A 27,775-nucleotide genomic window follows, 5' to 3' on the forward strand; every position below is an offset into this window, starting at 1 on the left:
TATATATATGTATATAGATATATATATATATATAGATATATATAAATAAATATATATAAATACATTTGCATTTTTATAGTAGGTAGATCATTTTGCCTTGGTCATTTTATAAGTAGCCCGCATGCTGAAAAGTGTGAGCACCCCTGCACTAGATCATAGAATTATGTAAATTATAATTGTATGGCTGATAAGTGTGAATTGTTCAATTTGGACACCACAATTCTAATTTACCATCCGCAGCCAGACTTCAATTGTCAACGTTCATTTCGTGGCAGGGCGATGCACGCTATCTGATCAGCAACTCAAAGGACCAGTCCATCAAGCTCTGGGATGTGAGGAAGTTCTCGCCCAAAGAGGGATTGGCAGCATCGCGCCTGGCTGTCACCCAGCAGAATTGGGATTACCGGTGGCAGCGGGTTCCCCAAAAAGGTATGTGGTCCAACTGGGAAGGCATTGAGAGCCAAACCTGAGCACAACCTCCTAAAACATGTTAACATTCGTAAACATAAATGGAAGTCAATGTCAGGACTTTGACTTCCAAGTTCTGATATTTAAAAAAAGAAATGTATTTCCTTAACCTGGATTGCGTATTACCAGATGATCTTAAAAAAAATCTTGATAGCGATTTAAATATTGAAGAAATTTCAGAAGCCATTCAAAGTACAAAAAGTGGTAAAATTGGTGGAAATGATGGACTGCCCATTGAATCCTATAAAACTTTTAAAGAAAAGTTACTTACCCTTTTATTGAATATGTATAATGGCTCGTTTCAAAGTGGGATACTCCCACCCTCCTTACGCCTGGCGATTATAACACTCATTTTGAAACCGGGGAAGCCCCCAATGGAATGTTCTTCTTTTAGACCAATAAGTTTAATGAGTTGTGATACTAAAATATTGTGCAAATTATTGGCTAAGAGGTTGGAAAAACACATACCATATCTGGCACATCATGATCAAAACGGTTTTGCACAGAAACGTCAGGGATTTCATAATATACGTCGAGTCTTGAATATAATACATGAAAAGTACAATACTAAGGATATGGCATTGTCACAAGATGCCAGGCAGGCCTTTGATAGAATAGAATGGCCATATCTATTTACCTTACTGCGGAGATATGCACTTGGTGCTAATTTTCTCAGATGGGTAAAACTACTATATACTGGCTTGATGGCTAGTATATTAACAAATAACCTTGCTTCAAAGCCAATCACTTTATAACAATCTACTAAACAGAGATTCCCTCTATCACCTATGTGGTTCATTCTTGCCTTTGTTGTTCTTTTTTTCCCTGGTTGTTGTTGTTGTCTTGTGTATCATGCGTGAAAAAGCATGCTACACATTGTAAAAAAAACTAAACTGTATTGCGCCAAGGAACTTGTTTTTTTTACTAAAAAACCTCACGGCACATCACCAACAAATGTCACAAAAAGTATGCCTATCTGAAGGAATCCTCTTGTCTCAATCTACTCACAAAGTGACCTACTAAGTGAGCAAAGCTAATTTACTTGCGACAAGTCGTGACTTTTTTGGTGAGTTGACAGTCGCCACACGCGCATGTGCAATCACAAATCAGAATTATCAAATTAACTACACCATTATTTACAACACAGTAAATTCTAAATTCTAAATCCCATAGTTTACCTGTGAGCATTAAACATGAATCTTTGTAAATACCTAACATAAAATAAAATATAGCACAATAAGAACTGTATCTTATAGCTCCTATCAAATCAATATAAAGGAATGAAGAAATATAAATGAATCAAATGACACCATATCAATTTGCCATCCAACTAATAATTTACATTTTTAATACATTTAACATTGTATACACTACCGTATATCTCATTCTGCTCTCCACAGGTGAAAATAAAGCTGACTACTTTGCGGATTTCACCTATTGCGGGTTATTTTTGGAACGTATCCCCCGCAATAAACGAGGGATTACTGTATTCTCCCCATCGACTCACAACATCCCGAGTCGATGTCAGCAGCACCCCATCTTCACTATAAACAGTCTTAATGGTGCATTGCTTCCCTCTCCTGAGACTCCGGATGATGGTCCAGAATTTCTTAAAAGCCGTCTGGAAGTCGTTTTCCATGGCCTCACCAAACTCCTCCCACGCCTGAGTTTGTGCCTCAGCAACCACAGAAGCCGTATTCCGCTTGGCCAGTCAGTACCTGTCAGCTGCCTCCGGAGTCCCACAGGCCAAAAGGCCCAATAGGACTCCTTCTTCAGCCTGACAGCATCCCTTACCGCCGGTGTCCACCAGCGGGTTCGGTGGTTGCCGCCACGACAGGCACCAACCACAGCTACGTCCAGAGCTTCGATCGGCCGCCACAACAATGGAGACACAAAACATGGTCCACTCTGACTCAATATCCCGCACCTCTGCCGGTACGTGGGCTAAGTTCTACCGGAAGTGGGAGTTGAAACTCTTTCTGACAGGGGATTCTGTAAAGCGTTCCCAGCAGACACCCACAATACGTTTGGGTCTGCCGGGTCGGACCGGCACCTTGCCCCACCATCGGAGGAAACTCACCAACAGGTGGTGATCAGTTGACAGCTTTGCCCCTTTCTTCACCCGAGTGTCCAAAGCATGCGGCCGTGAATCCAATGACACGAAAAATCGATCATCGAACTGCGGCCTAAGGTGTCCTGGCACCAAGTGCACATATGGACACCCTTATGTTTGAACATGGTGTTCGTTATGGACAATCCATGACGAGCACAGAAGTCGAGTAACAACACCACTCATGTTCAGAATGGGTGGGCCGTTCCTCCCAATCACGCCCTTCCAGGTCTCACTGTCATTACCCACGTGAGCATTGACGTCCCCCAGCAGAATGAGGGAGTCTCCAGTGGGAGTGCTCTTCAGCACACCCTCCAAGGACTCCAAAAGGGTGGGTACCCTGAACTGCTGTTTAGTGCGTAAGCACAAACAACAGTCAGTACCCGTTCCCCCACCTTAAGGCGGCGGGAGGCTATCCTCTCATCCACCAGGGTGAACCCCAATGTCCAGGTGCCAAGCCGGGGGGCCATAAGTATGCCCACACTTGCTTGGCTTCTCACCCTGGGCAACTCCAGAGTGGAAGAGTGCCCAACTCCTCTCAAGACGACTGGTACAAGAGCCCAGGCTGTGTGTGGTGGTGAGCCCGACTATGTCTAGTCGGAACTTCTCTGCCTCGTGTAACACTCAATTGATATCCCGATGTAATATTACTTATTTATTTTAATGAATAATGGAATGAAACCTAATATACTCACATCCATATATCTATTCTTGGGCTAGGATAAGATGTCTAAATTTCAACTCAGGGAGGAAGTTGGAAAAATGTTCAAAGTATAGAAACAGAATTTATGATGGAAAAAATGCAACTATATTAATTAAAGAAAGCAATACATATATATCTATACATTATTTTTATATATTGTATAGTATGTTGGGATACCAAGTGATATTATTGTTCAGTAGTTGAAGCACCTATCAGTTGAAGGCATATTAGAATACTATGAATCGAACAAGAATACTTTTGAAAGAATTGAAAGAAGTCACGTACCAACAACAGCTCGATGTAGTCATCTAGCTTCTAAGCGCTCACCGGTGTGTGACTAGCGCCGTGATTTAAAAGACAATGACGTCAGATGTAGCGCTACGCAAGCGAGAAGTAAACGCCCTTTGTAAACAAATCCATGTGATTCTTGTTTAACTAAAAATAACGGGCGGCAAGAGGGAAACGGAAGCAACCGTGTACTACAATCACCCAGGTTACCCTCGCACATCAGCTCAGATTCCTTCCCTGGCGGAGAGGTGACATTCCATGTCCCAAGAGCTAGTTTCTGTAGCCGGTGATCAGAGCGCCAAGGTCTCTTGCCGCAGCCTCTTGCCGCCGCCCGGCTAACATGGCACCCAACCACTTTGGCCCCTCCCACAAGTGGTGAACCCATGGGAAGGGCGACCCACATTGCCTTTTTGGGCTGCGCCCAGCCGAGCCCCATGGGTGCAGGCCCAGCCACCAGGCGCTCGCCAACAAGCCCCACCTCCAGGCCTGGCTCCAGAGGGGGAGGCCCAGTGACCCGCGTCAGGGCAAGGGAAAACGTGGTCCATATATTGTCATCATCATAAGGGGTCTTTGTGAGCTGTGTTTGTCTGGACCCTCACCTAGGTGTGCTGTGGGTGACTCTACCTGGGGAAAACAGCTCCCTACAACTTTGCCCCTAGGGTCATTAGGACACTCAAACTAGGGCTGGGCGATATGACCTCAAATCAATATCGCGAGAAATCGAGCAATTTTACCTCGATAACGATAAATGCACGATAAATTCCCACGTGGACTAAAATCAAAATAAATGCAGGAATTGCATATTGACTGTTTTTTTTATTGACCAACTGGTACACTTTACTTTCAATGAAAAATAAAAGTACAAAAATCATTTGTATGAACATTCCAAATAGCTTGCAGGGTTCGCGGTTAACTTTAAAAACTGCTTGCCCATAGGGCAAGTGCCACTAAAATTTGCCTTGCCCGAGTGGCCAAATTACTTGCCCGACTTGGGCAAGTGACAATTTTTTTTCTCTAAGAATAAAATGTTTATGGTTGTAAAATGTGCGCCACAAATGTAAATAAACATATAATCTGATAAGCATAAATTAATCTTGTTTTCATCATCAACCATGAAACCCTACTCACAACAGCAAATGTATCATCCTGTGCAGTTATTGAAAATGTTAATTGTAGTTTTAATAATTAACAAATCTGCATGTTAAATTGGGAAAATGATATTACAGCAATCCAGATCATCAATTTTAAGTCCAGGAGAGCGTATTAATTGAGGAATCACATGAGTAAATTATGAGTGTGGGAAATTTGTGTATTCCTTTAAGACCAGTGCCTGTGGTGCTGCCTCCATAAGTTTCATAGCATAAACAGAACACAGTCACTGACACGATGTCAGGTCACATCATGGAGCTAATGAATTAACAGCCAATAATCAAATATTACTCCCTTCCTTACTCACAACTGAATTGTCTACTTAAAAATATTCGAGCTATTTTAGTCATGTCAGAGGAATCCGAAATGTTCGGATTTGAACGAACTCGTCGCCACTTGTAAACATGCGCAGAAGGTAAGAAAACTTCCGGCTGTCAATTTTCGGCCGAAATATCGTAGGTTTTTGTTGTGTTTTTCAAACTTCAAATGAGGATGCTACGACAGCGAGTTCCAATACTGCGGGATTTGTTGATGTCCACTTTAACTCGACATTCACTGAACTAACTGATCCCCGTAGCGCCCGCCCATTGCCCCGATAAGGCCAATGGACCATACCAAAACATAAGGGGGTGTCTGGGTTAAACCATCACCATACAGTGCACACAAACAGATCACACCACCGTTTTCGTCAAAATTAAAGATATTTGGCTGCTTTAAAAAATGCTTGCCCGGTCGGGCAAGTTGCCCATAATTTTACCTTGCCCGTGGCCAAATTTCACTTGCCCCGGGCAATCGGGAAACGGTTAACCGCGAACCCTGAGCTTGCTTTGCATGACTTGAACAACGTCACAAAGAAAAAGGGTACCTCTTGTGAAATCTTTTTCTGCAAATAGATTGCGCCAAGATGCTCTCATGATGTAAATAATGGCAAATAAATAAACGCTAAATAAAATGAAAGAAAATGTCAATGCAAGCCAAATAAATAAGTGGGCATTATCGGGGAAAATGTGCCGTCTCGAGTACTCTGGTGCGCAGTCGCCACTTGTCATCTATGTAATGCACAGTTAGGCTCAATCAGGGATCCATGTTGCGACCCGACCACAAGTCGGATTTAGATGCAAAATGCTTGACATGTCTAAGCTCCCGGCCCGATGTAGTCCATATCGGGAAATACGGCTTTCATGAAGCGTTTAAATCCTGTGCGCGCCACTGTAACTAGAGGAGCTTTATCTTTAGCTATGTGCTAGGCTATCGCGTCCACCTCTGAGACGTTCTCTCGTATGGTGTCGCCTCCGTTCATGGGCTGTTGTCACTTGTCGAACCTTGTTTCTCACTTTGAACTTTCAGCACAGCATGGTTGTGTTGTGGGTGGTGAAAAAGCTTCTGGATTTGAATCGCCAGCAACGAGAGCGACAGACGGGTGGAGTCACGTGACTAGAGGCGCTGTAGCGGTCTTAAAGGGGCATGAACATTGCCGCAGACAAAAGGCTTTTCTTTTTTATTTTTTTATTCACCGAATTTACCGACATGGGCAAAATGATTTCGGTCATTGTAATAAATTTCGGTAACGGTAAATTTTCGGTTTATCGCCCAGCCCTAACTCAAACCATGGTAAGGTGACAGCTCACAAAAGGCAAATTTTTTTTTTTATATTTCTGTTCAGCATCTTTTCTTTTTAAATTTAAGAAGCATTTATATTCGAGGTGTCAGATAAACGGTTTACTAATGGGATTAATCCAACCCCTTTTTCACGACGTAAATTTTTTTAACGAGCGATTAACACTCATCTTGGCCTAATAAACAATATAGTCCTATGACGTAGTGCTGACGCTGGCGAGACCAGAAAAAACATCAAGCACGCGAAATTTGGGACACGCCTGCATGGGCTTGCTGTGCAGAGTTTTCGCCGGTTTATAGAACTAAAAGCATCATGGCGAGTGGTAAAAATGACGCAAATTCAGTTCTGAGCGGCAAGTTTTTTGAAAAAAAAAGTTACCTAATGATGTCATTGATAAGAGCAAAGTCATTTGTGTGTATTACCATCGTGTACTGAACTACCATCGCAGCACGTCCAGTTTAAAATACCATTTGATGGCCAAGCACACCGCTCGTGCCAATTCTCCAGCCCCTTGTCAAACCCAGGCATCCATGGATAATTTGCGACAGAAACTGATGGGTGGATCAACTAAAAAGAAGCTGAGTGCTAAGTGGGTGGCCACTGCGTGTTACCATCGTGGAGGATGAAGGTCTGGCTGAAATACTTCGCATTTCGTCCAACGACTGCACTTTCGAATTGTCTTCGAGATACACCATTGCAACCCGCATTCAAGACTTGCAAGAAGCGGAGAATTAGAATTAGAATTAGAAATTAGAAATCCCTTTATTGTCATTGTACTCAAGTGTGCAACGAGATTAGAGGGCGGAAGCCGTCACGCTCACCGGTGATTACTCGACTTCTCTCAGTAACCACAACTACCTCGGTGTGACAGCGCATTATTTTGAACCATTTCATTAACACTTTGTTGGCATTTTATATTTCTTATATTACTAGAATTTGATCCCTGAGAAAGGCTGTGGAGATGCTGTTTTGTGTGACTTTGTTTGTGTGAGTCAAATGCAATGCTTTGTTTTTTTAATTAAAAAAAGTATTTGCATAAAAACAAAAAAAAAACAATTCTCATATATTAAAGGTATTGCAATTCAATATTTATAGAATAGAATTATTTACATAATATATAAAAAAATGAGAGGGATTTTTTTTACAAAGAATAAAAGGATTTTTCTTAAAATTAATAAAATGTGCGATTAACTACGAGTTAACTATGAAAAAATGAGATTAATTATGATTAAATATTTTAATCGCTTGACAGCAATTTTTTCTTTTCTCTATACCCTGCGTCATCTATGGCAAGTGATCAATTATATCATTTAAAAGAAGACCGCTTACTATTTCATAATTCATTTTATGGGTAATTATTTTATCTATTTATCTGTCAGTTACTATTGTAATTTTATTAGGTTTAGGATTACGAGGAAAAAACAATTACTATACATTGTGTCAATAGTCAGTAGTTTTCTGGTGGCCATTTGAATTTAATAGATCAGCATTTATGTCCCCACAGAATATTCACTATTTTTTATATCACTTGAAAAACTGAGCATGTGTCAATGATGTTTCTATCAAACAAGCCTGAACAAATGAATCAACCAGCCAAGATCGTCTTTGTTACTCGCGAGGACCAGCTCTCTGAACGACTCAGAGAAGAAGCTCCTGCTTCCTGCTCCCGCGTGGTTTTTATTGTATCACAGCAAAGCAATTTGAATATGCAACTCACACAGAATGAAAACACCCCTTGCATATAAAGGTCAGTGTGACTTCAGTTTGTGACCTTGGTTCTCAGACACTTCTACTTCTTATCAGTCTGGAATGTGCACCTGGTTTGGCTTTCAGTGCAGGCACTTCTGTTAACACTGAATAACAAAGGTACAACGTTCACTTGAGTTTCAATTGACCTGTAAGCATAGTTTGAAACTTGATAATATGACAAACTAATTTCTTTGACACATCCCTCCTGTTAATCACGATTCAAACATCATCATCAAAGGCTGTCGCTTGAGGGGGGAAAAAAACTACCCCAAAATTCTGAAACTTCAGACAAAAAGAGTAGAAACCCATGCCAAAAGCAAGAAGCCAACAATAAGATAACAATTAAAAGATAATAGCAATAAAGCAAAGCTAAAGCTGTTTTTGGTCCAATACATTTATATACAAAATAAACCTGAAACATCAAACATTCACAACTGCAACTCTTTTCCGTGAAACAAGTTACATTAATCAGTGACCCTGAGTGTTTTGTCAGAAGCTGCAGGTTTTATTTGATACGAGTGTAGTCAGCAGTCTGCGGCTGTGCAACTTGTCTGCGTTTGACGTTGTCCTGGTCTGGAGGTTGTGCGCTGATTTCCACCAGGCACAGCCCTGCAAGGAAGTAGATGATGCATCTGGTCGACAGGGCTGTGCCCAGTCGCTATTTCGGCGGCTCGCTCCATCTTTCCGAGAGGGGTGTGTTTGCCACGGAAAACCCTCTTTCCAACTGTGGTCTTTCGTTGGTACACTGGAGTGTACGTGGTGGAGATCCTTTCCGAGGGACTTGCGTCGCGAGACCTTTCAGCAGGAAACCGGAGAAGCTTGCACTGCGACTCGTGGATTCAGCTGCCACGCCCCTCGACTTTTGCTGTCGTCGGGGTCACTGCAATCACCTGATGAGGGCCGTCCCAGCGCTCACTATCCCAACGAGGTCGTTTCAACACCTTGAGGAAGAGTCTCCCACACGGACGTGGTCTCTCTGTGGATCAGAACACACTGGCCAGTCATTGTGTCTTTGCATCTTTTTCGGTCAAACATGTTTTTCATGTGGACTGGGCCCGATGTGCCAGTTGCTGGTGGTTCTGATGAATCTGGGAGTCTATATGGGCGGCCATATAGGATTTCGAAAGGGGATAGTGTCCTTCCTACGGCTGGCACTATCCTCATTGCTGTGATTGAAACACAGTCGGGCCATTGTCTTTTTGTTTCGCTCATTGTCTTAATATGTCTGGCCTTAACAGTTCCGTTAGTGCGTTCCACAAGTCTTGCAGACTGTATGCACAATGACACTTAGAGTCAATTTGCAATAACTGTCCCACTTTGTTACAACATCATTCACAAAATGCGTCATTTTCACTTTAAATCACTCTTGAAATACCAAATGTTGGGATAATTCGATTACACAATACTTTCAGAACTGTCTAAGCATCAGCATATGTTGTTGGAAACTTAACCCATTTTGAAAACAAATTAATTACAACCAAGCAATATTGCATCTCTAATAGTCAAGTCAAGTCAAGTCAATTTTATTTGTATAGCCCTTAATCACAGACAGTCTCAAAGGGCTTTACATAACGACAATCGACATCCCCGATCTTAACCGCCAGGAGGGCAAGAAAAAACTCAAAACCCCATTGGGGGAAAAGTGAGAAACCTTGAGAAGGGACCACAGATGGGGGAATCCCCCTTCCAGGATGACCAGGCTGCAATGGATGCCAACTGGGCAACATTTGAGACATACAATGATGCTATACAATATTAGATGAGATAATGTGAAATGAAGTGCTGCAGGAAGATGACTTCAGTAGAGTGGGTCCTCATCCAGGGCCGTAATATCCATGGCAGCATATCCGAGGATGAGCCTTCGATCTTGTACCGGTCAGTTGGTGTAAATTCAGAACAGCCACTTCCAAGTGAATCACCATCACCTAATTCCCAAGCCGGGGAATTGGGAACAGAAAAAAAAAGAGAACAGAAATAGTAAACAGGCCAACAAATAATTCAACGAAGTGCTGAAATATAAGGAAATAAGAAGAGGCGCTGCATGAAGACGACTTCGGCAGAGCAGGTCCCTCCCCGGTTGGTCAGTGCCATAATCTTCATAGCAGGTCACCATCACCTAATTCCCAAGCAGGGGAAGAGGGGGCAGAAAAGAGAATAAGTGGCAGTAATCAGGCCAACAAATAATTAAATTAGATGCTAAAGTATATAAATGAATTGATCAAATGTTGCGCTGCAGGAAGACGACATCACTGGAACAGGTGCATGCTCAGTTGGTCAATGCCTTAAACTTCCTAGTGGGTCACCATCACCTAATCCCCCAGCCGGGGGAAAAGGGAGCAGAAAAGAGAAAAAAGCGGCAGTAAACAGGCCAACAAATAGTTCAACTTAATGCACAAGAGTATAAATGCGTCTTTAATAGTGTTTTGAACATTTCTACTGAAGTGGCGCCTCTAATACCTGAGGGTAGTGCATTCCAAAGCATTGGTGCCCGAATAGAGAACGCTCTAGAACCTGCGGACTTCTTTTTGGCTCGCGGGATCACTAAAAGACCAGCATTTCGTGAGCGAAGGTTTCGGGACGGAACATATGGTACCACGAGGTCAACGAGATAGGAAGGTGCTAAGCCGTGCAATATTTTATAAGTAAGTAGCAGAATTTTAAAATCACATCTCAAGTGGACCGGAAGCCAATGCTAATTGGCTAGTATCGGGGTAATATGATCAAACTTTCTCGTCCTAGTCAAGAGTCTAGCTGCTGCATTTTGAACTAACTGCAGATTTTTAATACTAGACATCAGAATCAGAAATCCCTTTCTTGTCATTGTACTCAAGTGTGCAACGAGAGTAGAGAGCTCCCCTCAACAGTGCAATACAACAATAATTCAGATAAATATATAAATTAGATAAATAAGAGAATAGTAGTGCAATGGAAAATAATACTGAATAGGGTGTATAAAAACACATCACGTTGCTGTTCTGCAAGGTGCGGGTGGTCGTGTGTGTGTGTGTGAGTTTAGAATGGAGATGGCTCTTGGGAAGAAACTGTTTCTTGGTCCTTGATTTGATGCACCTGTAGCGCCTGCCAGAGGGCATCAGGTCGAACAGGTGTGAGTTTGTGTGAGTTTGGGTGGGTATTGTCTTTGACGATGTTGAGAGCCCTTCTGAGGCACCGGGCGGTGTAGATGTCCGACAGTGAGGGGAGATGGCAGTCAATAATCCTTTGCGCTGTTTTGACTGTCCTCTGGAGCCTCACTCTGTCCGCCTCAGTGCAGCCGCTGTACAAGGTGGAGACACAGTACGTCAGCAGGCTCTCGATGGACAAGTGGTAGAAGGCCAGCAGCAGCTTCCTGTCCAGGTTGAATTTCCTGAGGACTCTCAGGAAGTGCAGACGCTGGTGGGCCTTCTTTACCACTGCTGTGGTGTTGTGTGTCCAAGAAAGGTTATCGGAGATCTGTACTCCCAGGAACTTGAACGTGTGGACCCTCTCCACACACACGCCTTCGATGCAGAGGGGGGGCGGCACCGTCTTGTTCCTCCTGAAGTCGATGACGATCTCCTTTGTTTTTGCAATGTTGAGTTGCAGTCTGTTGTCCTCGCACCAAGCCGTCAGTCTCTGGACCTCCTCTCTGTAGGCTGTCTCGTCACCTTCCGAGATCAGACCGACCACTGTCGTGTCGTCAGCAAACTTGACGATGGTGTTGTTACCGTGGGCCGGGCTGCAGTCGTAGGTGTAGAGGGCGTATAGGAGAGGGCTCAGCACGCATCCTTGAGGGGAACCGGTGCTCAGCGTATGGGTGGAGGACGTGTAGGGGCCGAGCAACACAGTCTGGGGTCTGTTGGTCAGAAAGTCCTTAATCCAGATGTGTGTGAGGGCAGGGAGGCCGAGAATGTCCAGTTTGGCGACGAGGATGTCCGGCATGATTGTGTTGAATGCCGCGCTGTAGTCCACAAAGAGCATCCTTGCATAGCTCTGCTGTTGTTCCAGGTGGCCCAGCACAACATGCAGAGCAGTGTCGATGGCGTCCTCAGTGGATCTGTTAGCCCGGTATGCAAACTGGTAGGGGTCCAGAGTGGGAGGAAGGCAGTCCCTGATGTGCTGGAGAACCAGCCTCTCGAAGCACTTCATGATGACTGGTGTGAGAGCAACAGGACGGTAGTCATTCAGGTGGACGGCGGGTTACTTTTTGGGGACAGGAATAATGGTGGACGTTTTCAAGCAGGAGGGGATGACTGCTTGAGCCAGGGAGCGGTTGAAGACCCTGCAGAAAACATGTGACAGTTGGTGGGCACATGCTCTGAGGACCTTGCCTGGTATTCCGTCGGGTCCAGTAGCTTTCCTGGGGTTGATAGCCAGGAGCGCGCGCCTCACATCATGTTCCTCTACGGTGTGTGGGGAGGAGTTGAGGCATGAGGTGCGGGGGTGTGACGGTTGGGGCGAGTCAAAGTGAGGGAAAAAGCAGTTAAGCTCCTCTGCCAGCGATGCACTCGGGTCTACAAAGGTCGTGCTGCTGCCTCGGAAGTTGGTGATGCTCCGTAGACCCTGCCACACCTCCCGTGGTCTGTTGCTGGCAAGGTGGGCTTCCAGCCTCCTCTTGTAGTTTGCCTTGGCTAGCTTGATGCCTTTGCTCAGGTCAGCACGAGCCACCCTGTACTGGGTTTTGTTGCCTGACCTGAAGGCAGCGTCACGGGCCTTGAGGAGAGAGCGGACCTGGCTGGACATCCTGGGCTTCGCATTTGGGAAGGTCCGTATGGTCCTGTGTAGGGACACAGTTTCCATGCAGAACTTGATGTAGTCCAGTACACAATGCGTGTAGACATCAAGGTCCTGATGTTCAAAGAGGGGAGACCTGAGGGCAAAACGTTACAATAGTCGAGGCGAGACGTAACAAACGCATGGATTAAGATTTATGCGTCACAAATTAATAGAATTGGGCGAATTTTAGCAATGTTACGCAGTTCTAGTAATATTTTTAATGTGCATTTGAAACGATATAGTTGCGTCAAATATAACACCGTGATTTTTTGTTGAATCCTTTTGGGCAATATTATATTTATTGTTACTCAAAGTGGTGTTTTTGAAAAGCTATAGATGACGCGCTGGTCCAATGATCGGTTTTATCTGAGTTTAGACGCAAAAAATTGAAAGACATCCATTGTTTAATTTCGGCAAGGCATGCATCTAATTTATAGCAATCACGCGGATTCTTATATCCAACGGCATGTATAATTGCGTATCATCAGCATAACAATGAAAACTGTTATATTTCCGTATAATATCACCAAGCGGTAGCATGTAGATGCTCAACAATAGAGGTCCAAGTACCGATCCCTGCGGAACTAAACATGTGATCTTACAAAGATCAGAAGTCGCATTGCCATGAATTACACGGTGCGTCCTCTCCGACAGATACGAATTAAACCAAGAAAGCGCTGAACCTGAGATGCCAACACACGTTTCAAGGCGTTTTAATAATATGTTCTGATCAACTGTTTCAAAAGCGGCGCTAAGATCGAGTAAGAGTAATATTGATGAGGTGTCGGCATCCATAGCTATGAGAAGATCATGAGTAACTTTCGCAAGGGCCGTCTCAGTAGAGTGGTCGGCTCTAAAACCTGATTGGAAAGGTTCAAATTGATTATTAGCAGTCATATATTCATTAAGTTGTTGCGCTACGACTTTTTAAAGAATTTTTTCAATAAACAGAAGATTTTAAACCGGCCTATAGTTGTTGAGACTCTCTGGGTCGAGGTTTGGTTGCTTAAGTAGCGGTCGGATAACGGCGGTCCTAAAAGCTGCTGGTACTATACCCGTGGTAAGTGATAGATTAATTATATTTAAAACAGACGGTCCTAGGGTCGTAAACAGTTCTTTAATTAGTTTGCCAGGAATCGAGCACACAAGTTGTCGGTTTTGCCGCACTAACCAATTTTGTTAGGCTTTCAAGAGATACTTTTTTAAATTGAGATAAGGTTATCCGACAGTTATCAGCCCTAATGTCCCTATTAACACCATTTATCACGGAATTCAACGGAATTTTAAGAACAGTGTCTTTGATCTCATCACGTATACACTCAATCTTCTGAGTAAAGAATTGCGTGAAATCGTGAGCTGAATAGGAAGAGCTATCTGAGGTTGGTTGCTGTTGCGTTAGCATTGCTACGGTATCAAATAAATATTTAGGGTTGTTTTTATGTAAGACAATTAATCTAGAATTATAATTAATTTTGGCTAGATTGAGCGCTTCCTTGTATATTAGTAATCTATCGCACCATGCCTGACGGAAGACCTCAAGTTTGGTCGCACAGCATTTGCGCTCAAGCTTCCTACAAGATCGTTTCAGTTTGCGCGTTTCCTCTGTAAACCACGCAGTAAGCCTCTTTGGACGAGTTTTAGTTTTTAAAGGTGCGATGAAGTCAAGCGCATTTGACAGAGCGATGCAATACTTTGTTCTTCAAACAAATAACACATTGTCTACAAAAAAATTTTTTTGTTTGATAAGTCTGTAACCCCACGTATGTGGTAATAATTTCATATCATACTTCCCCCTCTTGACACATGACTACACCCATGAGTCAATCTTGCTGCCCCTTCAAATAATGATTTAGGCACCCAGGGTTTGCCATCTGCCAATTTGCTGACCCTGTCCTCAGCAATGTTTACACCTTTGTTGTCCCAATGTGTGCGTTCAATTAGTGGTGCATTTTTCTGGCGTGAGATCAAAATGTCAAGTTGATTTGCTGTGTGTGTGTATGTGTGTTCATTTCCCCTTTTAGTTGTGCTGTGTCGACCTTGAGGTCATGCCCTGGGCTGCAGCCTTCGCTGCATTGTCAGCGAGGCAGTTTCCAATTTGTAATTGGGTCATTTCCTGTTAAGTGAGCTTTGCATTTACAAATAGCTATTTAGACGTGCTTTATGCACAACTTCTTTTCCTGTTGTGGTTTTAAAGCCCCTGTTTGCCCAATGTCGACATAACACATGAACATCTATCTTGGCTGTCAGTCCAAATTGAAAAATGTTTTTTAGAAAACATCTTATAATTCTGGATCAGCACTGAAAATTCTGCTGCTTGTCCTGAACATACAGATTTTAATATCCCTTGAAACAAAATGTTTTGTTTAAAAATAAAATACCACCCCGTTGCGGCCGTCAAAAGAAACTGTCTCTCCAGTTGGGAGAAAAGTGTCCATGAGGTCAGGTCGCTGTTTGGTGGTAATTTGGACGCGGCTTCCACAGTCGTGTGGCGTGCCTTCTACTTGTGTGGAAAAAAGTGACGCCGGGCTGAGCGCACACCGCACCTTATGTGTGTGCGGTGTCCCTGTGACAATCAGGTCGCCGTGCAATGTGAATGTCGTGTGGTGGACAAAAATTTCATTTTTGATTCCAAAAGAAGGACCGCGACTTGGTGCGTTTTTTCAGCCAGTTTTTCCATTGAATATGTCAAGACAAGATCCTGCAGTTCTTCAGATGAATTTTAGATGATTTTTTTACATGAATCTTAATAAACTTTCCATAACATTGTTGGAGTTGGGTCACCGTGGAAATGAGAAGTAGTTAGTAAATCAACCTTTAAAAGCCAAACTTACTCCAATGCGTGTTCGCTTTTTGTGCTCAAAAGAAAAGGGTCAAATAAAGACTCAACAACTGATTAGAGTTCCGATATTTTGTTTCTTCAATTTCTGGAGTTCAGGAAATAGTACAAAGACAGATATCTGGGCAGCTTTTTCTTAATCTCACGAGAAAACTGCACACGGGCGAGCACAGTCGAAAAAATGCGCGCCATCTTTCAGCCCAGCTTCAGTTTTTATAGGAGTTTTTTTATGTCAAGGGTAATGTAGGTTGAATCGGTCGTCCTCGCTCCCTCCCACGGCACGGGTCCATGTCCAAGGGAAGGTTTTCCCCAGGTTATTCATCGTCTGGATAGTTGATGATGGTCGATTCACGTCTGGTCCCGTAGATTGGCACGCCAAGGCTGGACTTCTCCGGCGGGCCGTCCCTCCGTCTCGCCGCTGGCATTCTTCTGTAATCTTGTCGGTGTGCATGTGTGCGTGTGTATGTGCAAGTGTATGGGTGTGGGGGTGTGTGTGTATGTGCAAGGGGGTGTGAGTGTATGTGTGTGTATGTGCATATGTAGGTGCAGGTGTATGTATATGTGCCTGTGTATGTGCAGGTGTCTGTATCCGTGTCTGTGTGCACGCGCGTGTATGTGCAGGTGTATTTATATGTCTGTGTGTGTGTATGCGTATGTGCATATGCTCCGATCTCCAATTGTTATGTCTTTCGGAATGTGTTTTTCTTTTGATAGCGTCTGTGTGAGTCCTCCAGTGCCCAATTTGGTATGTTTGCATCGCTACAGCCAATGTGGAGAATGTGCTTCGTCATCTTTGTCCATGAAGTGCTGTGAGTGTGAGTGCAGGTCATGGAAATGCTACATGTGCAAGTTTCTCTTACTACTGAAGATTTCAATAAAGTTCACACATTTAAACTAAGTAATATAAATTTAGCATATGAGAATAATCTAATAAATCAGTAAACATCAGGCCTACAATCCCAGTCATTCTTGTGACCCGTGCTTCTAGTTTCATTTGATAAATGCTTCTTGTTTCATCAATGTTTAAAATATTCAGTAAATATGAACCTGCTAACTTTAATAATCAACATTCTGTACCGTATGTGTTTAAAATAATGCCAGTAATCGTAATAGAATCCTTCAACATCATCCATGGTATATGTCAAACCTCAGTGTGTCTACCTAAATTCCAGCCCCACCATCTCTTCTATTCTTTCTATACATTGTAAACAATTCATAGCCTTCCATTTCAATGTTGCATATTTTTCCATAATAAAGCCAGGTTTCAGATATGTCTATTATTTGGAATGTCTTTATTTTACTCAGGTGTTCTTTAATTTAAGTGAAGTTTTTATAAAGAATTCTGCTTTTGAAGTGTATAATTGAAAGAGTATTGTCCATTTTTATGTTTTTATTGAACTGGTCATTGGTATAATAATCACACCCAAATTTAGAATTATATAAATAGAAGTGGTTATCTGCATCTAGATTGTTTTCATGATCAAACGTTTTATGTTCCACATATTCAAAAGTTTTTAAATATATTTCTTCAGTGTGTGATTTAGCCATTTTATTGGTGTATGTCAGCTTTGAATTTCAGGGATAGAAGGATAAAGCTCAGCATGCATGCTTATTCATATTGTACCTATTGCAGCTGTCTTGGCGTGCTTGTACTGGGGTGAATTATAAATTGATCTTATCATCTATAAGCAATACCTCCTTTGATGCATGCCCCTTTCTATTTTGGGATCAGTTCCTTTCTTTTTTGATGAGTAGCCACTGTAAAGTCTTCCTTTGTACATATATACAGTAAGTATTCTCTATTACGGAATCATATTTGCTTTGTCCAATCTTTACATATAACAGAATTTTCTTGTGTAGGAAACGACTACATTATATGTGTGAAGTGTGCTGCCACTGCACTCTTCCTCACACATGCGCACACATACCCACACGTCACACACAAGCTTGTCGCAGTGCTCGCAACACCTGTATGACCGTGCAAGTACATTAACAAAATACAGCTTTTTTTTTTTAAGCTTTTTCTTCCACTCACTCACTCTCTAACTTTACCTACCCTCCCTCACCACACAAGACCGCATTGCTCAGCTGCTGTCGTGCAACGAACTTTTGAAGCCAGCTCTGGGATGCTTTTTAGCGGTCCAGTTCGTGGGAGGTTTTTAGCACGACAACAGCTAAAGCATTCCAGAACACATTCATTTATGCCGCTCTACTTCGTCCGTCAACCCGCAAACAATTTCCTCTGAGCAGATAATCTGCCGGAATCGTATTGAGCCAGAATCAATTCAGTTTTTTTACTTTGTATCCCGCTTCGCTTAATCGGATACATTTCACTCTTTCTTCCACGGTCATTACGTTCTATAATCTACGGACGTGAATGTAAATTAATTAATTTTAAATCTTTTGCAATTTCAGTAAAACTCACGCCAAAGATGTCATACATGTCGCCGTTTTGGATCCGATCATGGCGGAGTTTTTCCGTTGTATGGAGCGGGGAACGGCTTGAGTTTGCGCTACTGCGGGCTTCGCTATGGTTTCTGGCTTCCGCATATCGTAATTTCCATTGTGAGGAATTGATCGCTACTGTAATTGACAGAGGTCCGGAGGTTGGAATACAGTGAAACCCCGGTTATCGCGGTTAATGGGGACCGAGACCACCCGCGAAAACTGAAAATCCGAGAAGTAGCGGCGCCCCTTCAAAAATGCTTAAAAAAACCTATACAGGTATACAGTATAGCCCCCTGTATACAGTACACCATATAGAATATGGGTAGAGAGAGAGAGAGAGGGTGAAATTCATGTTATAACAAAAAAAACAAATTATTATTAAAACTTATTATTTTTTTATTCCCCAGCCATTATTTTTGTATTTATTCAATTACTTCGTTTTGTATCTCGTATGTATGTATGTGCACACTTGAGTACAATGACAATAAAGGGATTTCTGATTATTTAATTACTTCGACTTTTACCTGCTGGTACGCCGTCCGGTGTGCCCTGTGAAATGAAAGGTGGCATTCTTCATTTATTTATTTATTCATTTATTCATTCATAACTGACAGCCTCGCGCTCCGCTCGTGCCCGGGCGGAAGAGGTGCTCCTCTTCGGCTTAATTGTCACGCACGCCGGACCTGCTCCCCCGAAGCGTGTCTCCGTTCGGTTGAACTCGGTTTCAATTCGCCCTGCTCGTGCCCCGGGCGGAAGGTGCTCCTCTTCGGCGTAATTGCCACGCACGCCGGCCGGCCTCCTCCGGAGCTCTTGTACGGTCCCGAACGGAGCGAAATGTCGCCCCGCTCGTGCCCGGGCGGAAGGTGCTCCTCTTCGGCTTAACTGCCACGCATGCCGGCCGGAGCTCTCGTACGGTCCCGAACGGAGCGAAATGTCGCCCCGCTCGTGCCCGGGCGGAAGGTGCTCCTCTTCGGCTTAACTGCCACGCACGCCGGCCGGAGCTCTGGTACGGTCCGAACCGCGCGAAACGTCGCCCCCGATCGTGCCCGGGGGAACGTGCTCTTCTTCGTCCACTCTCCTCTTCACCCACGCTCTTCTTCAGCGCACGCCGGCCGTCTAACCGCTCCAGCGCCCCGTCGTTCCGCTCGGCGAAACTACAATGCTCTCGCGGAGCGGAGCGAATGGAGAGACCCGATCGTGCCCGGGCAAAAAAGTTTTTAATTTTTGAACATTTTTTAGACCGCGAAGCACTGAACCCGCGAAAGGTGAACCGCGAAGTAGCGGGGTTTCACTGTACTTACTATATTTGCGCCCTTGTGGTATTTAGCTTTTTTGTAAAACCATTGCTTTATTTTTAGATTTTTCAAATTTAGTAACAATAGTCCTGGGCTTAATCCTCCCAGGTTCAAGTTTCCGTGTCCGGTGTGCTCGCTCCATCTCGATCTTTTCCTGCGGCTTTAGTTTTTCTTTCAGGATTTTCTTTATTTTTTCTTCAGTGAATGTCCATGTCTCTTCCGGTGTTTCCTCCTCTACATCTAATATCAAATTGTTTCTTTTTGTCTGTCCTCAGTAGTCCATTTTATCAGTTAAATTCAAAAGACATTCACATATCTTATATATTTTTGTTTGCATATTTTTGCAGTGTTCCATTTGTTTAATACGACCTATTTTAATAGCCTCAACTTCCGTCTGTGCAAACTGTAGAATAGCTTTTATTTCATGCAGTTCCTATGTAATATATTTATTTTTATTTTTATATTTATATTTGAGTCCATTATTGTTTTGACAAATCCTTTGATGTGGTCCTGTTGTTGATTCATCAATGCGGTGAACTATTATTTTTGTTTCCCACGTAATTCATTTATGTGTCCGTGTGGCATGTATTCGTCCTCTGGCCTTACCTCTGAAGTTGATCGTATGGTCTACGCTGGTTATGTAGCCAGTGCTAGCAAATGGTGATGTGGATTATATCTTCAGGCAATGTTTTTTGTGACATTTTTAACTGTCATGCAAATGTTAAGGAAATGAATCACAGTGTAATTAGACTAAAGAAAACTACAATAAAGTAGAAATACTCACACTAACTTTTTCAGATCACTGGTACTCTTCCTGAACTAAAGACACTTGCGGATTTAATACGTCTCTGAGGTAGAAATATTTGGGGGACATGAGGCAACGCACCCGGATCTCCTCATTTCATGGCGACATCTTCAAGAGATGACGTCATGTCATTGCTTCACGTAACCAGAGGTGTCAAAAGTGTTGCCGTTCATTACTCAAGGAGAACTATTGATATTGGCATTTAGAAAGACTTCAGTAGAAGTATTAGCTCCAACTTTAAATTCAAGTAAAACTGTATTTTTATGTATAAACCTTCTACTTTTATAGTTGAAAGTATAAATGTAAAAGTAAAGCAAAGAGAAAAAACATGCACTGAAGCGAAAATCCAGTCAAACGTTTTCTTTTCATTACGTTCTATGTGCCCTGATAGTCTAAAGACAGTTTTCGGATGAATCTTTTGTTCTTGAAATAACCATCAGATGAATCTACCCCACCCCAAAATATTTGACTTGACATGAAGCACAAACGTTTGGGTCGTATAACACGACCCCACATCCCCAGAAAAAAACATTTTTATAAAGAGAAGCGGTGGCGTAATGTAGCCGTTAATGTATAACATTAGCAGCAGACGTTCAGAAAAAGCAAATCTGTGCGAATATACACAGTATGCACACAAATCACCATGTATATACACACTTACATCCCACAGCATACAAGTGGAGGAAAACACTCCTAATGCTTGTCCATGGTACAGAGGGGAAATAAATAAAAATACTGCAATGATTAAAAAAAATCAATGATAAAAGTACAGCAATGATAAGAATACTGCAATGGTAAACAAAAAATTATATACCCTATTCAGTATTATTTTCCATTGCACTAACTATTCTCTTATTTATCTAATTTATATATTTTATTATTGTTGTATTGCACTGGAGAGGGGAGCTCTCTAATCTCGTTGCACACTTGAGTACAATGACAATAAAGGGATTTCTGATTTCTGGAAATAAGTACACCATTGGATAAAAGTACAGTAGTAGTGTGTGTTGCATCATAGGACAGCACAATTGCACTAATGCCCGCCCGTTTGTAGACTAGACCCAATGTTCTTGTTAAACAGTCTGACAGCAGCCGGCAGGAAGGACCGGCGAAAACTCTCCTTCGGACAGAAAGGGTGGAGCAGCTTATCACTCAAGGAGCTGTGGAGTGCTGTTAGAATGTAATTGAGAGGGTGGGCTGAGTTGTCCAGCATTGATGATTGATGATTGATTTTGCCGTCGTCTGCCAGTCTGGTATGCGAACTGGAGTGGGTCCATTGAAGAGCTCACCAGGGGTGCAGATGGTCTTCATCAGGTGAGACGTCAGCGCCACTGGTCTGAAGTTGTTGAGCTCCTTCGGATGAGGGGTCTTTGGAACCGGAACCAGGCAGGATGTTTTCCTCAGCTTCAGGCTCAGGTTGAACATGTGCTGGATGATTCTACACTGCTGGTCTGCGCAGGATTTGAGGAGCTGGGAGCTAATCCCATCTGGACCCGCTGCCTTCCTCGCCTTCATCTTCCTCAGCTGGTTCTTCATCTGAGATGTTGTGAGCAACAAGGCTGAGCAGGAGGAAGTGGTGGTTGTCTGATGTGGCTGAGAACTGAAGACTCTGGGATGAGGGGGGGGGCGTTCGCAGCAGCAGGAGAGACTGAGTGGGGGCAGGCATCTGATCGAACCTATTGAAAAATAGGTTCAACTCATTTGTCCACCTAATGTCCCCCCCTTCTGGGTCTTTGGTTGTCCGTGGCCTGAGATGGTCTTCAGGCCCCTCCAGACATCCCTGACATTATTCCTCTGCAGCTGTGCCTCCATCCTCATCCTGTCTGACTTTTTCTCCCCTTTAATCCTCCTTCTCAGCTGGCATTGCACTCTCTTCAGCTCCTCCTTGTCGCCTGACACATAAGGAGTGAAGTGCTTTGAGAGAGGCCAGCAAATCAGAGACTGCCTTCCTCCCACACTGAATCCCCACCAGTTTGCATACCGGGCTAACAGATCCACTGAGGACGCCATCGACACTGCTCAGCATTATGTGCTAGGCCACCTGGAACAACAGCAGAGCTATGCCAGGATGCACTTTTTGGGCTACAGCTCAGCATTTAATACAATCATCCCAGACATCCCCATCAACAAACTGGATATTCTCAGCCTCCTGGCCCTCACACGTACCTGGATTAAGGACTTTTTGAGCAACAGACCCTAGACCAGGGGTGTCAAACTCCAGTCCTCGAGGGCCGTTGTCCTGCATGTTTTCCATCTCTCCCAGCTGCAACCCACCTGATTCAAATGAGCAGGATACTTATCAGGCTTCTTCAGAGCTTGCTGATGAGCTGATCATTTGAATCAGGTGGGTTGCAGCCGGGAGAGATTGAAAGCATGCAGGAAAGCGGCCCTCCAGGACTGGATCTTGACACCCCTGCCCTAGACTGTGACGCTCAGCCCCTACACATCCTCCACCCGAACGCTGAGCACCAGTTCTCCTCAGGGATGCGTCCTGAGCCCTCTCCTGTGCGCTCTCTTCACCTATGACTGCAGCCCGGCCCACAAAAACAACTCCATCACCAAATTTGCTGACGATACGACACTCGTCGGTCTGATCTCAAAAGGAGACGCGACATTTTACAGGGAGGAGGTCAGGAGACTAACTGTTTTGATGTGAGGACAATAATGTACGGCTGAACATTGCGAAAACCAAAGAGATCATCATTGACTTCAGGAGGAACAAGACTGAACGGCCCGCCTCTACATCAACGGCGAGTGTGTGGAGAGAGTCCACACATTCAAGTTCCTGGGAGTGCAGATCTCCAATAACCTCTCCTAGACACAACACCACAGCAGTAATAAAGATGGTCATCAGTGTCTACACTTCTTGAGTTGAGGGTCCTCAGGAAATACAACCTGGACAGCAAGCCGCTACTGGCCTTCTACCACTCATCCATTGAGAGCCTGCTGACTTACTGTGTCTCCACCTGGTACTGCAGCTGTACTAAGGCGGACAGTGTAAGGCTCTAGAGGGCAGTCAAAGCAGCGCAGAGGATTATTGGCTGCCCTCTCCCCTATCTGTCGGACATCTACACCACCCGGCCTCAGCAGAGCTCACAAGAACATCAAGGACAATACTTAACTGAGCGCATGCCACTTCGAGCTGTTACCCTCTGGCAGGTGCTACAGCTATATCAAAACCAAGACTAACAGACTGAAAAACAGTTTCTTCCCGAGAGTCCTCTCCATGCTGAACTCTCGCACACAACTACCTTTGCCTTGTAGAACTGCAACATAATGTATTTTTTATTAATTTATTTTTCATTTATTTATTATTTAATCTTTACTAAATCTAATTGAGATATTCAATGAAATTATTTATTATATTTTCACTGGAGACAGGAGCTCTCCAATTTCATTGTGCCATTGTAATCATTGAGTTCCTTGACAATCAAGGGCATTTTGATTCTGATTGTCTAAACATTTTATGCCTGCAGTTTTTCACTTCTCAAATCCATTCACGTTTATTAAGTGTGTTTTCACAAGTTTTAATGTGTTGCATGCATATGTGGTAAAACTATTAAAAATATATATATTTTACAAGGTCTCCATGGCAGATTTTCACCTATTTCCTATATGGCTGCAGACAATCCTTAAATGTGGCTATATTCTCTCGATTACTTTCACGTGTGCTCAAGCAGAATGGGACTTTCTTTTACATATTGTTCTGTCGCAGCCCTGAGGCGACACAAGCTGGCTGGGGACACATCGGTGATGACATACCGCGGCCATGGCGTCCTGCACACACTCATCCGATGCCGTTTCTCACCCGAGTTCAGCACGGGACAGAGGTTCATCTACTCTGGGTGCTCCACCGGCAAGATTGTCAGTGAGTGCAATCTCTATTTTGAGCAGCTGTTTCCATTATTGAGTGTATATTATACTTTTTTAATTTTTTTTTTATGTGTTTGTCCTTTCACAGTCTACGACGTGCTGACAGGCGCTGTAGTTTCTAAATTATTGGGTCATGGTGCCTGCGTGAGGGACATCACTTGGCACCCATACGACGACATCATCATCAGTAGCTCTGTGAGTGCCATGATAAATGTTTACAGAGTTTTGATGCAAGTATGGGAAAGTATGGTAAAAAGTATTTTGAACTTAGATACTGCTACATTCCCCATTATAAAAGACGCAAGCATAGTTTGACATAATTTCCTCTTTGCTGAAAGCTCTGCAGAACATACAACATCCTCAGCTACTCTGCAATGTTCAGGCCCACTCCAGGATTCTGAACCACAACAAATTGTGCATCTATCCCCGTTTTTATGTTGTAGATGAAACACTGAGGTTCAGAAGTGTAAACAAGGTAAATTCAAAATTGAAAAAGATGAGAATATCTCATGGCAGAGCTGCCAAAAAACTATGGAAATCCACTTCCATCTGAATTTCCATATTTTTTCAATTATTTTCAGTTCCTTAAATGTGTGTATATTATAGAGATTACAATTATTATTATCTTGTTCAACATTACTGGATTACTGCAGAAAAGTATTTTTTTTCCGTATGTCGATATTTTAAAGTGGAACAGTTCAGTTTGATTTGATGCATTCAAATTTTAAATGAATGAAATACGAAAATGGCACTCGCAAATGAGCCTGCGCCCTTTAATACGGTGCACCCAATGGTCGTGAAAATATGTTATTTTGACTACAAAATAGGGTCGTAAAGATTCATCGAAATCGATTTAATATCCATATAAACTGGTCAAAATATGCATTGGATATAAAAAAATAAAAGATTTGATTCCTGATGCCACGTTAAAGCTGTTCTCTCATGTCTGTGGTGTAAACAAGCTGCATACGCACAATTACTTAATACGTTGTAAACTTCCCTTTTATAGCATTACAGCAGTGATAATCAAGCACCTTAAATGAGAAGCATGTAGCGGCTGAGGCCCGATTTCAATTTAATTTACGACGGGGACGGTCGTGTCTGAAAGCTAACTGTAGTTCGCATGCACAGACTACCGTGTGCGTCTCATGGAACACCACCTCAATGTCCATTTGTGGTACGCTAACATACTGTGAATTGTGTCGGCATTAGTCAGCGGACCCGCGTGCACTAAACATTGACACACTTGCGCTAAACATCAATGCGTATTGTATTTGTGGATGGCTCCAGCATCACAAAAGTACACAGAGAGAACCATGGCAACAATTAAAAAAAAGAAAAGAAAAGAAATATCGAATCAAATCGAAATCGAGAACGGAAAGTCGACAACGCTACTACGAAATGTATGAAATTGGTAGTTTCTTTAATGATTTTTTGTTGGGAAGTAACCATGTGATAAGATATTTAATGTGTTTCAGGACCCTTACCTCAAAACCTTATTACCTCAGATTCTCTGGCATCACATGGGACTGCCTGGTAACATGGGACACTTTTTCCGTACCTTATTACCTGGCAGTCCCTCACTACCCCGGACTATGGCACGTATCCGGTACTTGAAAGTACTTCAATCTTGCGTATGTGTCCGCAGTGGGACTGTGCTGTGCAAATGTGGGAGCACAGACAAACTCACCCTCTGGAAGAGGAGCGGGAGAGCGAATGACAGCTCGGAACCGGCAGGAGACGAGGACACAAGAAGAACACTGAGCCACTGCAGAAGGGCCTGCACACAGAGGACTTGGCAATCAAATTCAGCAAGGGCTGTTATAATTAGAATTCTAGAGTGAGATGCTTGGGCACTATCAAGAGACAGAAACCTTTACACTTACTCAAGTCAGAAGCCCAACTTTTTTTAATGAGACTTTGGTGCAGAGCAAAGCCTTGAATTTACTGAACTCTAGCGTTTTTCAACTTGAAAGTGAAACCATATATGAACATGGTGGGGAGTTACAATACAATACAATAAAACGTTACTTATATAGCGCATTTCAACATCTGGAGCTGGAACAAAGCGCTTTCCATTTTGTCTAATACAGGTAATTTTGCTTAAATTGTACAGTAGTCTATTGGTGCCGACGTTTAGTCCCAAGAGTGTTGAAGATAAGTCAGCTATCGTCCGGGCCAAATCACGGCAAAAAGAGAAAAATCCCCAAATTTAAGATTCAATGCTTTCATGCGCATGTGAGAGCACAATGCTTGCATTAATTGCACTGTCAAATTATGTCTGAATACTCATATGAATCAAAATCATGGAGGAATTGTCTTCTGGATCCCCAGTCACAACCTAGCACTTGAAAATGAATTATTTATAAAATACACTTTGTTAAACATGAATAAAATGTGTGTCAATAATTCTGTCCAATAATTAACAATGTGTGTGGATGTGTGTGTGTGTGTGTGTGTGCAAGAGGTATTAACTTATTTGCTCTTGCAATTTCCTGGCACTTGTGTCAAAGGCCATATTTCTCTCACCACAGTTTGAAAGTATCATTAAAACCTTTACTTGTGGCTTGGTTTGCTTTACAATCTCTTGTGATCAACTCCTTCAGTTGTCCCCTTATGGTTATGGAGGATATTGTGTGTCCAATGATGCTCGCTGCAAAGTTGTCTGGGGCTTTATGTTGGTAGGGGCAAACCGGATATGTTAAAAGGCCAGACAAATGGTCCTGAACCCACACTGGCAAGCAATAATTGTAACCCCTTGGCCACGGCTCTCTGGATTGTCCAACACCATGTTCAAGCTTCAGGTTGTCCATAGGCGCGTGTGGCAGCAGAACAAAGAAGGCCACAGCTTAATGATCAACTTGGTGATTGTGTCATTGGATTTGCAGTCGCATGTCATGGACACTCAGGTGATAAGAAGTGGAGGTGTCAGTCGATCTAAAGATGAGCCTTTCGTCCCACGAACTGAACGGTCCATCCCGGCCAGACGCCCATTTTGAGGATGGCTGATGAGAAGTTTTTAAAAAAGACAGACGAAGCAAGGACAGAAGTGGGTTTTAGTCCGTCCTTTCTATCGTCCGTAATAGGTCAAATACTGCATGAATAAAATTCAATAATGACTGGTGAAATGCAACGACTGAAGTGCTTTAAAAGGATGCAAGACAATTAATTTATGAATAAGTACATTGGTACAATGACGGAAGGGTGCCCAGGTCGTGGACAGTGTACAGACCGGCAAAATAAGTACCCACCGCTGGTTGTAAATATGACTTATGTTGCTTATGTATGACACAAGGTGCAAAAACTGTAGGACGATCATTGTGTTTTTATTTTTATATTGTGGCCATGGACGGCACTGTGCAATACTGGTTAGCACGTTCTTCTCACATTGCAGAGGTGCAGGTTTTGATTACGGCTCCTGGAGTTTGCATGTTCTCCCCGAGCCTGCGTGGGTTTTCTCCGGGTACTCTGGTTTCCTCCCACATTCCAAAGACATGCATCATAGGTTAATTGAACACTCTAAATTCACCCTAGGTGTGATTGTGAGCGTGAGTGGTTGTTCGTCTTTGTTTGCGCTGCGCTTGGCTGGCTACGAGTTCAGGGTAATAATGCGGCGGATGGCTGGGATAGGCTCCAGCACGCCCGTGACCCTCCTTCTTTCTGGGGCCGACCCGACCTGCT

General features: G+C 43.2%; 1 protein-coding gene across 1 annotated transcript in view; it reads left to right on the top strand.

The window, feature by feature from the left end:
- The window catches only part of dcaf11 (ddb1 and cul4 associated factor 11), a 70,780-nt gene extending 44,121 nt beyond the window's left edge, over positions 1-26,659 (top strand). Inside the window, exons 12-15 of the mRNA XM_088282913.1 lie at positions 276-429; positions 23,937-24,089; positions 24,183-24,289; positions 25,743-26,659. Coding sequence (XP_088139039.1) covers positions 276-429; positions 23,937-24,089; positions 24,183-24,289; positions 25,743-25,814 — 486 coding nt within the window. The 3' untranslated portion in view covers positions 25,815-26,659. The remainder of the gene's footprint in view (positions 1-275; positions 430-23,936; positions 24,090-24,182; positions 24,290-25,742) is intronic.
- The last annotated feature ends 1,116 nt before the right edge of the window (positions 26,660-27,775 follow it).

This window comes from Idiotropiscis lumnitzeri, chromosome 19 (genome assembly GCF_059441095.1).
Source record: "Idiotropiscis lumnitzeri isolate Australia: NSW breed Sydney's pygmy pipehorse chromosome 19, RoL_Ilum_1.0, whole genome shotgun sequence".
Taxonomy (NCBI): Eukaryota; Metazoa; Chordata; class Actinopteri; order Syngnathiformes; family Syngnathidae; genus Idiotropiscis; species Idiotropiscis lumnitzeri.